We start from the raw sequence: 13,334 nt of genomic DNA, 5'->3' as shown, positions 1-13,334 counted from the left end.
CACCCGGGTGCCCCAAAACTAAAATATTTTAAATGGAAATAAATGCATACTGGAAACATTATGTACCAGAAAAGTCTGGTTTTTTTCCCCAAAGAACTTTCTCAAACACATCAACATAATCCCCCTAAAAGACTTTTGGAACATTTTTAAGAAAAACAGTCTGCCCAGTTCTGACTCCTCCACTTGCCTCCACACTGTGTCCCCTTTAGTAAACCAGGCCACTTGGGGACAGGGAGGGGTGAGGGGGACAGAAGAGTTTGGGGAGAGAAGAAAGCCAGGAGGAGGTAGAAAACCGGGAAATGTGATCAGGTCCTCCCTGCCGCTCACAATAGTCTGCCTTCTTATTCTCCAGCACGTTTTGTTCCGGAGAATTCCACAGAGGACTTGGGTCCCAGGGAATTTAGCAAGAGGTTCCACCCAAGACAGTTTGGTGACGACCTCTACACTTTGCTAATTTACAGAAAGGGATTTCATAGCCTGGAGTTCTTATTTCACAATTAAAATAGAATCCATTCCACTCCTCCTAAATATTGGTGAACGCTGAAATAGGAGGGGTTTAAAAAAATTTTTTTTAAATATTTATTTATATTTGAGAGGGAGACAGAGACAGACAGTTCACGAGTGGGGGAGGGGCAGAGAGAGACGGAGAGGCACTGTGAATGTCTTTGGGGGAAAAGACGAATGTTTTTATAGCATAATTTATAATCATGGAAAGCATGTGAGTCCAGGGGGCGTAAAGAAATTTTGATAAGAAAATATTTTAACTTTCGTAGTAATTTCCATATTGTTTGGTAGGCCGTGGGAATATGAATGCCAATGCCCTAGCTTATGCTTATAATCTAAGGCCTACACGGTCTGGGTCTATTAGCCTCAACCGTTGGGAGCTAAATAACCTTGAGAAAATTAAACTTTCTGAGCCTGGGTCCCCTCCTCTAAAGAGGGGGTGTTAATATTGCTTGTTTTGAAGGGTGAGTGAAACTGTGCGTATGTACCTCTTAGGAGAGTGACTGGCCTAGGAGAGTTCTCAGCAGAGGTTGGCTATTAGCATGATTGTCTTTCTTTCTTTTTGCCTCCCATTTTACTCAAAGCCAGGGAAGGAAAGTGGGGAGGAAACCGGAGGGAACGGGGAAGATGGGAGGCTTGGTGGGGAGAGGACAGGGGTCGGGAGATAAGAAGGCAGCCTGGGGCGGTGGGAGGGGGGGAAGGGGGGAGGAGGGGAGGACGGCTTTCACCACTTCCCAGCATCTATTGCATACTTGGCTCTCAAACATTGTAAGGTGCTCCGGCCGAGGTAATGTTTGAACCCTTCGGAGCACAGTGGCGATGGGCGTCTCAGAGAATAATTAACTCCAGGCGATTATCTTGTTTGTGGATGCGTTTTCTCTCCTGTAAGTCCACAACATCTCGGGATTGGGACACCCAGGTTTCTGGGCACTGCTGGCCGGTCCCAAAATGGAACACAAGGAAGTCATCCTTCTACTTCTTTTATTTCTGAAATCAGGTAAGACAGAGGGTGTGTTTGTTTTACTTTAATTAAAATGGTTTTCCTAGCAATGTCCTAAAGATAGATCGCATGACGGCTTTCTGAGCAACCTGTTTAATTTAGCTTTTGATTCATGAGAGTCCCAAACCAAAACCTACGTGCAAGGTTGAAGAGTTCTCTAAGAACTAACTTTCATTTCTCTGCGAATGCTAAAGACCAGTGGGCAGAGGAAATAATGAATGACTTTTTAAATCTAAAAGATTGTACCTTGGGGCGCCTGAGTGGCTCAGTCAGTGAAGCATCCGACTTAGGCTCAGGTCATGAACTCATGGCTCGTGAGTTCGAGCCCCGCATCGGGCTCTGTGCTGACAGCTCGGAGCCTGGAGCCTGCCTCCGATTCTGTGACTCCCTCTCTCCCTTCCCCTCCCTCACTCTCTCTCTGTCTCTCAAAAAACAAACGTTAAAAAATTTTTAAAAATAAAAGATTGCACCTCAGTGATGGTTGCTAGAGTGGAAATAATAGCCCACGGAGGCGAAAGACCCCCAAAGTTGTGGGCCCCCTTGCCAGGCCCTCAGCTTGATTGAGATCATTTTTGTTAGTGTCCTGTATTCTCTTCACTTTTAAATGTAAGCGGTGAACTATCTCTTTGACTGTGTTCTTTGACCATTCTGTGGTGGTCGTCACCAGTTCTCTGCCTGCTTCGGCTTTAAGACAGCCTTCCACACGTGTAAGTTTGCTTCTTATGCGTGGAGAAATCACGGCCATCGATGTGCAGAATGATGTGTGCATGGGGAAATTTAACAGATACGTAGTGCTTGAGGTAGACCAAGCACGTTTTTATACATACACACACACACACACACGTGTGTGTGTGTGTGTGTGTGTGTGTCCTTAGATACTACTAGCTTATTCGGGTGGTATGATAGGTAGGGTAGTATATGCATCCCCATTTGACAGAAGAGGAAATCCACACTTAGGGAAATTATGTCACTTCTCTTTTGACCCGACTCCCAAATCCAGGAAGCGAAGAAACCAGAATTTAAACCAAGGCTTTTCCAGAAGGAATGTGGTGCTCTTCTCACTTTTCAACTTTGTTTAAACTGTCTTTAAAATATTCTAAGCATGTCCTTGTAGGTTTGGGGTTTTTTTTTTGGACAGCTTTATTGAATTACAATTCACATACAATTTGCCCATTTAAAGCATACAATCCAGTGGTTTTCAGAATATTCAGAGTTGTGCAACCATCACCACAATACATTTTTGGACATTTCCGTTATCCCAGAGAGAAACTCCAGGCCCCTTGGCTGTCACCCCTAGTCCCTCTCCCCATCCCATCCCTCTACCTCCATTCCTACCCAGCCCCTGGCAATTGACAATCTACTTTCTGTCTGAGTTGCCGATTTTAGACATTTCATATAAATAAAATTATAAATAAAATTATGATGGTAATTCTTCATATAAACAATGCATAGATACTTGAAATTCGATTTTTAAATTCTGCTGGATAAAATTTTATAGGCTGTACTTTAAATTTTTTTAATGTTTATATATTTTTGAGAGAGGGAGACAGAGTGAGTGGAGGAGGAACAGAGAGAGAGGGAGACACAGAATCTGAAGCAGGCTCCAGGCTCCGAGCTGTCAGCCCAGAGCCCGACGTGGGGCTCGAACCCACGAGCTGTGAGATCATGACCTGAGCCGAAGTGGGACGCTTAACCAACTGAGCTCCTCAGGCAGGCACCCCACTGTAGGTTGTACTTTAGAGTTAAATGTACTTGAAGTTAGCAGATCCGTTTAAAGAAATACCAAAGAAATACAGAAGATTGAACACAGCGATTTTTTGTGGGCAACGGTCCTGTGTGGGGGTGCAGGTCTGTGTCTTTTGTGTTAGCCTACGGAAAACAGGATCCAGAACACCATGAACCAATACAGTGGGTCACATCAGAATGGGAGAGCAAACTCTTCTGCAATAGAATAAACATAAGTTTTTGTCAACCTGGCAGGGGGAGACTTTCATAGGCTCTTTTTGAAAGGAAGGCATTTACTCTGTTTCCGTGGATGTGTTTCATCTTTCCAGGGCACAGACATGACTGGGGAGAGGGAAAAAATATCCTCTTACAGCCATTCTTGGTGGTTTAATAAACCACTAAGACTTTCGTTTCAAACACACGAGCACGGGTGTGTGCATACGCGTTACAGTGATTGAACAACAACAACAAAAAAAAACCCCACCACATTATTAACACAATACATTTGCTTTGGTGGCAATATACATCTACATTTGGCCTAGAATATAAACATACTTTTCTGACTAAAAAGATGTGTTTAATATTTCTTGGTCAACCAATAAATTGTATTACGCCCCACTGCTATATAGCCCTGCAGTTAAAGAAAATAACGTGGGAAAACTTTTCAAGTGAGAAAGAAAAAACTGATCTCTTTTGGGATATTGCTTTGAGATATCAACTCCTCAGGTGGTCTCAGCAGCTTTTTGCTATGAAATATAACAACACAATTAAAGGTCACTTAATTAATGGGTAATATAAATGGAAATTTTCTTGTCTTGGTATCATTCATACACCCCAGCCTTCTCAACTTTCTGAGAACTCTTCAGAAAGTTTATGTCTTTATAGGATATGCTTTCCAGAGTTACTGTGATCGCCATATTTGTTTTTTAAAATCACATCCCCATCTATAGAATTCAGCCAAGCACACCTTTTCTTGGAAATGAAAGCTCAAATTGGGGGGAAATGCAGGATGAAGGCACGGATATGGGTCCAAAATCTCTGCTTCTCCATAATCCTTTGAAACATTTTTCCAGTGCTTTCTGGTGCATTAAATGTAAATTACATCAGCTAACTTCCTGTTCCATTGCCACTTTCCAGTTTAGAGTATCCTAAATTGGGGAAAGCAAATACCAGAAGGAAGGGAGGGTGGCCTCCGGAAGATGGCTTGTCTCCACCTGCTAGAGTGCATTGCCTCTGTGCCCCAGGTCTCTCCAAGGTGGGCAGGGAGGGTCTTTCAGAGAATGAGGGGCTGACCTCTAACGGTACTTCCTAGTGGATAATTTTTATTAGCATCTAAACAAGCTCTAGAATGTCTCAGCTTAAACAAAAATTCCGTGAGGGCACATGCCCTCTGGGAAAAGCTGCTTTCACAGCCAGGCTTCTGAAGACTTGCCTGCTCTTGAGGCTCCAGGGCTCCTGTCAGTTTTCAACCCGCTCAGCCTGGCTTCTGTCCTCACCACTCCCCTCCAGGCGGTCAAGGCCGCCATGTTGCCTAATCCCATTTAGGCAAACTTTAGGTAACTTTGCTGTCTTCGTTTTATTAACCTCTTCCAGCCTGTCACCCTGGGAACATCACTAGGGTTCCACACCAAAAGCAAAAAGTGGGGAGGCCGTCGTCTCTGGGTGGGGAGTCAAGGTATCAAAGCCAGTTCAGCGCTGCCTGGAGGCCTCGAGACAGAGAACACTCCTGTAGCTCCTGTGGGAACACTCTCTGAGGTGGCAAGGGCAGAGCAACCCTGGGACAGATTCTTTGCTTCAGATTTTATCTTCTAGAAAAATCAAGGCCAGTGTTCGTCCCAGGATCTGCTTTTTTATAATTTCCTCAGAAATGCCAGATACTTGTCATCATTGTGGGGAAAAAATGATTTCTCTTTAATTAAGAGTGAGGTGTCACTGTATTAAGCCCAGCATAAAAATGACCTTGTGTGGTAGTTGAGACATAGTTCAAACCTTCTTTATTAAAATCATCAACTTGCTAACGTGGAACCATTCAAGAATGTCTGTCTCATCAGTTTAAGTAACAGAGTCGCAACCAAAGTTTATAGTGTTGGAAATCAAGGAATGGCCTCCAAGTTGGGTTCACATCCAGCGAAGGACAAATCAACATTAGTAATTGCTAACATAGTGGCCACTGGTGGTCTCTTACTGTTCTATCATGGTGTGGCAATCCATAGCAAACAAATTGAATTTTTCTTATTTAAGGTTTCATGCTCATTAATGTAGCAACAGAAGTTGTTAAATAATTCTAATCTTTTCTTTTTAATTTTTTAAATTAGTTTTCTTTATTTTGGAGAGGCGGAGAGAGACAGAGCGCACGTGGGGGAGGGGCAGAGAGAAAGGGAGACACAGAATCAGAAGCAGGCTCCAGGCTGTGAGCTGTCAGCACAGAGCCCGATGTGGGGCTCGAACTCACGAACCGTGAGATCATGACCTGAGCCGAAGTCGGTGGCTCAACCGACTGAACCACCCAGGCGCCCCAATAATTCTAATCTTAATTAACCAATTGGTCCGGTTGATCTTTTAATAGAATGCAACCCAATGATGGAACTGTTTTCTTGACTAAACATTCTTATTCATGACACCCGTCTGCTTTCCAAGAAAGCAGCAGGTTTTATTTGGTTGATGCAAAACAAATAGATGATTATGAAGTCATGATAATTGAACCATGGTGTTGATGAATCTTACCAATTATCCCACCTTTATCTTCCATTCGTAGGTCACGGAGACCCCCTGGATGACTATGTAAATACCCAGGGGGCTTCTCTGGTAAGCCTCACTAAGAAGCAGCTGTCAGCAGGAAGCATAGAAGAATGTGCAGCACGATGTGAGGAGGAAACAGGATTCATTTGCAGGTATTTCCCTCGTCACTGCTCACGTGCAGAGATTTTGCTGTTTGAGACCCTATTGTTTTGATAGCGAGAAATTTGCTCAGGGATTTCTTTTTTTTTTTTTTTAATTTTTTTTTTTCAACGCTTATTTATTTTTGGGACAGAGAGAGACAGAGCATGAATGGGGGAGGGGCAGAGAGAGAGGGAGACACAGAATCGGAAACAGGCTCCAGGCTCCGAGCCATCAGCCCAGAGCCCGACGCGGGGCTCGAACCCACGGACCGCGAGATCGTGACCTGGCTGAAGTCGGACGCTTAACCGACTGCGCCACCCAGGCGCCCCAGGGATTTCTTAGCAAAAATAGCATTTGAGAGGAAAGAGGAGTTTCGTGGGACTGGAGTGTATTTGCACTCTGGATCTGAAGCCATGTGAACAGTTCCTTGTCAAAGTTGACTCGCATCCGTTTTAGAAAACTGCCCCCGAAGGATGTTATTTTTACCCACGACATCACCAGCTGTTGTTCTGAGCTCTGGTTTTTTGACATCTTCGTCAGTAAATATTTAATGAGCATCACGTGACTGGAAGTGTCCTGTGCCTAAGGAGCCAAGAAGCACAGATACAGTGATCCAGGGTGTATGATATATATGATCCGGCATATATGATATATATGATCTGTATCAGTATGTGATAACTCTCTGTATAGTTGAACATGCGGTGTTTGCCTTTTTCTTTTTATGGTATACTCACAGACACTGGATAAAATGTAAAAATTGTTTAAGAACACAGGCAATTTGAGGTGTCCGTAAGTGACATAATCAATGGGTGCTTTATGAAGATGCAGAGAAAACTCCTAAGGGGCGAGAAGGCTGGAGAAAGCCTGGGGAGGACGGGGCTTGGAAGGAGGCGTGAGATATACTGACGAGGCAGGAGGCATTCAGGCTCAGGGAGCCTCGTGGCCCTGTGAACAGGACAGTGAGAGGCTAAAGAAGGGCTCATGGAGAAAATGGAGTTGGAAAGACAGCTGTGGATGGCTTTGAATGCCAGACTGAATGTCCACGGCAAGACCATGGCGATGGGCAAGGCGGTTGAGGTGAAGGGAGAAGAGGGGAAATGTAGAGGCAGAAGTCAAGTCAAGGGAAAATTCTGGGAGTCCAGAAGTCACATAGACCCTCCTGGAAAGAGAAATCTGAGTTGGTTCTTTGGTTCTTTCAACATAAAAGCAAATATTCTAGCACTGAACTAAAATAAAAAAGAAAAAGAAAAAGAAAAGAAAAGTGAAGAGAGAGCAGAGAAGCAGAGAAGTTGAAACAGAAAGAGAAACTTTGGAGGGGGAGAAGGCAAAGGTGGAAGACCACAAGAATAATTACCACGAGGATGTGTCCTTTCACAGCGCTTGACTGATAACTGCACCAAATTCAATGGAAAGGAAACATTCTGAGCTCCGTGACCCATCAAGAGATACAATTGCCTTTTGAGTCTCTTATTTATTAACACAGGTTTGCTTTCCTTTAATAGGGGAAAGCATTTGTTGTGTTTCCTGATTTTCTTCTGCAGGTCATTCCAGTATCACAGCAAAGAGCAACATTGTGTGATCATGGCTGAAAACAGCAAGAATTCGGCTGTCTTCAGGATGAGAGATGTGGTTTTATTTGAAAAGAAGAGTGAGTACAATGTTTTCTTCCTCCTGTTCCTGTCCTTCTTTTCCTCCCCACATCTTCCCCCCTCCCCTCCTCCCCCCCCCCCCACTTCCTCTTTTATATCTGTCCTTTAGCAGCTAGACCAGAGAATGGAGACACTATCACGCAGGGAAATTGAGTTCAGACGCACGGTAAGATTTGGTCACGAATCCAATATGTATTGCTATATATTATATTATATATTGAGTACATATTATTTCCCCCTTTAGATTTCATTTTTGTTGATTTGAAAATGAAGGAATTGAACTGACAAAATCACTTCTACCTCTATAACCCCGAAAATAAGATATTCAACTTTGAGGAGAGGGGAGTCTAAATGTTCCTTATGATCGTGACTTTTTATTCTGCAGGGACCATGGTCCTCGGGCCCTGGCTTCTGGACCGAAGCCTAGGGAAATAGAAAAACTGAGGTGCCTTAAATCTTCGGTAACATGTGTATACAGACAACATATTTTCATTTTTAACTTTACAGATGTTTTATGTCACAGTCTGTATTTACCTCAGGCTCAGAAATATGATCTTTTGAAGATGTGCAACCCCTGTTGCTTTTCCATAATTTCCTTGAAAATCCTGGATCAAGAATCCCATTGTTTAGGATAACAGATGGGCTAGACTCCTATGAAAATTGTATGTCCTTTTAGATATGCCAAATCCCATTAAGTATGCCTGAAGATTTCAGTGATTGTGTGACATTTTAAAAGCTACTCCGTACTCTCTGGTTGGCTAGGAGTAAGACTATTTATAATAACAACGTAGCTCTCTAGATATACTATGTCACAGGTGTGAAAGACAACAAGAAACATCCTCTATCGTGCGTTATTGACAATGACCTGCAACATTTCTCTCTAATCTCACCACAAAACTCTAAATAAGATTTTTTGAAGTATTTCCTTAGGTTAGGATTACTTCTGTGCCTCGGTTCATCTTCTGAGGTTTAATTAGCTGTATGCCTACTACACTCCCTTTCTTACCATTATTTATCTCTAATTCTTTAAAAAAAAATTTTTTAATGTTTATTTTTGACAGAGAGAGAGAGAGACAGAGAGACAGAGCATGAGGGGGGGAGGGGCAGAGAGAGAGGGAGACACAGAGTCCGAAACAGGCTCCCGGCTCTGAGCTGTCAGCACAGAGCCCGACGTGGGGCTCGAACTCACGGACAGTGAGATCAGGACCTGAGCTGAATTCGGATGCTCAACTGACTGAGCCACCCAGGCGCCCCATGTTTATCTCTAATTCTCAAGATTCAAGTGCAGAGTCAATCTGAAGTTTATCTGTTGAAGTTATTCATTTTTACCAGTCAGTGCAGGGTGCGCTATATAGGGTTACCTAGTAGATTTTTTTAAAAAAAGAGACCGGTAGGATTTTCCCTGCAAAATGCTAACATTTAAATAAATCCTTCGTAAATTGTTAACCAGAAGGAGCTTGGGGGTGATCGCTAGGCTTAGCATGAGTAGTTGAATAGTGGCTTGTTTTCAAGGTGATGGAAAGGAGCAAAAGGTTATATAAACTCTAGTGGGTACATACAAACAGAAGAGAGGTAAAAAGTCAAAAGTCAAGTCATTTTGTGGTGCTTGTTTCTTTACTGTAGCACATCGACCCGCTGCTAAATTCCCTGCCTGAGTTTTTCTGGGAATACTCCATGTCAGATCCCATTTACGTCTGCCCCTCCCCACCACGGTCACCGCCACCACCTAGGTCTAAGCCATCACTATCACTGGCCAGGCCGTGGCCGCAGGTGGGCTGTAACTTCCCTGCTTGCTACTCTTCATGCCTTTAGAATAAAATCCAAATACTTAACCTACTACGACTGGAACCTGTACTATTTAAGCCCACCCCATTTGCTGGTTCACTAGGCCTTTCTACTCCGGGCTTGTATCTGTTCCTCCCACATGCCAGGCACACACCCCCATGCTGAGGCCCTCTTCTGTTCTTTCCGCGGCCGGACCCTTCTCACCTCCTGCGTCTCGGCTCAAGCATCACCTTCTTTGAAAAGTCTCCCGGGACCCCTGGGCCTCCAAAGTGCCTTCAGTTTATACTTTTGATCCCTGAAGTATGTCTACTGCCATAGCTTATCAAATGAAGATATATTTGGAGTCTTCATACACGAACTTGAGTTAAAAGCATTTGTTTGCTATGGGTGTGTTAGAAGTACTTGCCCCAGATAATTGATCAAATTAATTTAAAACCTTGGCAGGACGTCATAAAAGATGACACAAATAGACCGTATGTATTTTGTATTTTTAAAGAAAACACAATTCATATTGACACCTTTTGATGAAGAGTGGAAGCTTTTTTCTTTGAATATGGGGCCACCAATAGCAATTAGCAGGTCATTTCCTGCGCAAACTCCGCTCTAAGCGCACCGTCCAGGATAATGAATGGATTGCCCTCAGTGGGTTTGATAGCCTTTTTAAAGACGATTCGAGTCTTTCGAGTCCTTAAAAGCATTCGTCTTAGCTTTTTTTTTAAATTCATCTTTGATTTTTTTCCACATTCATTTCTCAGTTTAGATCATCTTAAACCAAATACAGCTGTATCAGAAGTTTAATGATGAAAATAGTTGACTCTTCTAAGTGTAAAGTCCAACTGGTGGGAACAGAAGTGGGTGGGCACACTGGAAAGCAGCCCGCCAGCCACAGGTGCCCACCTTATCACATGGAGAACACAGGTGGGCATCTGACAGTGCGTTCTAAAAATGGGCTGGAGACTACTACTGGCTGACCAGTGAGTTGGTTAAATGGAGGCTAGTTGAGAGTGTCTACTGTGAATTCTCAAGCGTATAACTGTTTGGCATTTTTTTTCCATATCTAAAATACTGGGAGCCTCAAAAAACAGAAGTGGCTTGGATCTCTTTCCACCTCTGAAAAGCCCCCTCCCCATTCCCTTTGACTCGCTCCTCATCTTATTTGTCCTGTCCCGTGTGTGACCGTGAGGTTATCTCATTTCATGATCTGTGACCTTGATTACTTTCTGTAACCGGCCCCTCTGCCTTCCCTAGACTGGAAGCTCCATGAGGGTAGGGCCTCTGTTCTCCTCTCCGTGTGTCTCCGGCACCCAGCCTGGTACCTGGTACACAGAGGGGCTGTGGCTTTGAATACACCAAAGCGCCAAACAGCTTGGTGAACTGCAGCTCTCACACAGATGTAAAATGCACAACGTGGTCTTTCCAAGGAGTAGGAAAATGGTGTCTCGAACGCGAATTTTTTCCACATGACTAAGCAGCCCAGGGCTTCTTGGTGGTGGTTCTTGCGGAGGTCTTGACCGCTGTGGGGATCCCCCTTCAGTCTATCTTTCAGAGTGCAAGATTGGAAACGGGAAGAGCTACAGGGGGACAATGTCCAAAACGAAGAATGGTGTCACCTGTCAAAAATGGAGTGACAATGCTCCGCACAAACCTAAGTAAGACTCTCATCACTGTGTTCCCCTGTGATATTTACAATGATCCCCATTACTTTTTTTTTAAGTTTATTTATTTATCTTGAGAGAGAGAGAGAGAGAGAGAGAGGGAGAAAGCATGAGCGGGGAGGGGTAGAGAGAGACGAGAGAGTGAGAATCCCAAGCAGGCTCTGTACCAGTATGGAGCCTGACACGGGGCTCGAACCCATGAACCGTGAGATCATGACCTGAGCCAAAGTCCGACACTTAACCGACTGAGCCACCCAGGCGTAGCACCCGCTCCCCCACCCCCTGCCGCCATTACTTCTAAATCAAACAGAATATGCGAATAAACCGGTCTGGAGAGAGCCTTATTGAGGTTGATGTGGAACGGGTCGGCTATTTATAGCACAAAAGCAGAGAAGGGTTCCATTTGCTCTTGTGTGTGTACTGTTTTGGAAGACCTGGAACGTGGAAGGATGCCTAGTGGAAAAGAACAAACCACGAATCCCAGGTGACTCAGAAAAGAGCACAGATGATCCTGTTTAGGGCAGGATTAGTCTAACCCAAACATATCAAGTGAGAACCCTCCCCACGTGTTCACCTCAACATCACAAAGTAGCAAATAGAACATAAACGAAAAACTGATTATCCTGCAACTTGCCTATTATTATTTTAGTGTCATTCTTTTTCTGCTTTCCCCAGTATGGCATTAGGTGGCATGAACAGTAACAATTCTCATCAATTCTTAGCGACAGTGCTTATCAAGTAGAATTTAGTGTATATGACCACCCACCCCCCAAAAAAATTCCATTGGCAGATATAATATTCCCAAGACATATGGCTTATAGAGGAAAAACGATCAAACCAAAAGGCAAAGTCACGGAGTGTCAGGGGCTTTAGAGATAATCTAGGCCATCTTGACCCTAGCAGATGAGGAAACTGAGGCCCCGGGAGGCACTTTATCAAAAACAGGTACATAGAAGAACAGAAATGAAATCTGCCATTTAGACTCTAAGTCTTGGGCTTTTGATCTAATTTTTATCTCGACACAGCATCTAATTTCTAGAGCTGGAAATGAGCTTAACTTTACCCACCCCCACACATTTGGAATCAGACGGGTTGATTTGAACTTGAGATGCTAGTTAATTAGGTGTTCACACTGAGGCAAGATGTATTTTGTTTGACGTTGCTGTGCCTCAGTTTTCTCATCTGCACAATAGGGATAATATGTTTCCCTTTAGGGGTTTTATTAAAGCTAAATGAGAGAATGTAGAGGAAGATTTCAGTATTGCCTGGTGCATTGTTCACACAGACAGAAATGGCATTAACTACCACTATTTTGACAGAGTGAAGGTTACCTGAAGAAAGCAGGTGTTTGGAAGGAATCAAGAATTTGGCAGGCTTTTGAGGTCTTTATATTTCTACTGACTGTGCATAAAAACACTTTGGCTCTACTTCTGAGACTCACCTGTCAATATCATAATAATGGTAATATTAGCTACTATGCTGAAGCAGTCTAACAGTAGAGCATTGGAAATCAGACAACACAAATGCTGAAGCACATAGCGGAAATGCATTTGGATGACAGAACCTTGAACCTCAGATGGGAATGGCATCTCATTCTGCCTTCCTAACAGCATACGGACTTTTAAAACACATTTGACCCCTGGGGCACCTGGGTGGCTCAGCTGGTTAGGCATCTGACTCTTGATTTCGGCTCAGGTCGTGATCTCGTGGTTGTGAAACTGAGCCCTTCACTGGGCTCTGTGCCGGGCACGGAGCCTGCTTGGGATTCTCTCTCTCCATCTCCCTCTGCCCCTCCCTGCCCGCATTCTCGCCTTCACTCCCCTCCCCGCCAAATTATAAAATACATCTGACCCTAGAACAACACAGGATGAGGGCCACTGGCCCCCTGCGCAGTTGACAACCCATGTATAGCTTTTGACTCCCCCCAAACTTAACTACAAATAGCCTACTGTTCACTGGAAGCCTTACTGATAGCATAAAGGGCCAAGTAACACACATTTTGAATGTTTCACATATTAGAGACTGTATTGTCACAATAAAGTGGGCTAGAGAAAAGAAAATGTTACGAAGACAATCATAGGGAAGAGAAAGTCCATTCCAGTACTGTGCTGTGTTTATTGAAAACCATCTGCATGT

General features: G+C 43.8%; 1 protein-coding gene across 1 annotated transcript in view; it reads left to right on the top strand.

Annotated features, from left to right (window-relative positions):
* The first annotated feature begins 1,376 nt into the window (after window positions 1-1,376).
* PLG (plasminogen) overlaps window positions 1,377-13,334 on the top strand; it is a 42,879-nt gene continuing 30,921 nt past the window's right edge. Inside the window, exons 1-4 of the mRNA XM_043592698.1 lie at window positions 1,377-1,501; window positions 5,985-6,120; window positions 7,651-7,757; window positions 11,078-11,192. Coding sequence (XP_043448633.1) covers window positions 1,453-1,501; window positions 5,985-6,120; window positions 7,651-7,757; window positions 11,078-11,192 — 407 coding nt within the window. The 5' untranslated portion in view covers window positions 1,377-1,452. The remainder of the gene's footprint in view (window positions 1,502-5,984; window positions 6,121-7,650; window positions 7,758-11,077; window positions 11,193-13,334) is intronic.

Source organism: Prionailurus bengalensis, chromosome B2, assembly GCF_016509475.1.
Source record: "Prionailurus bengalensis isolate Pbe53 chromosome B2, Fcat_Pben_1.1_paternal_pri, whole genome shotgun sequence".
NCBI classification, from domain to species: domain Eukaryota; kingdom Metazoa; phylum Chordata; class Mammalia; order Carnivora; family Felidae; genus Prionailurus; species Prionailurus bengalensis.
Note: the sequence above shows the minus strand (reverse complement) of the source record. Positions and strands in the feature narration are given on the sequence as shown.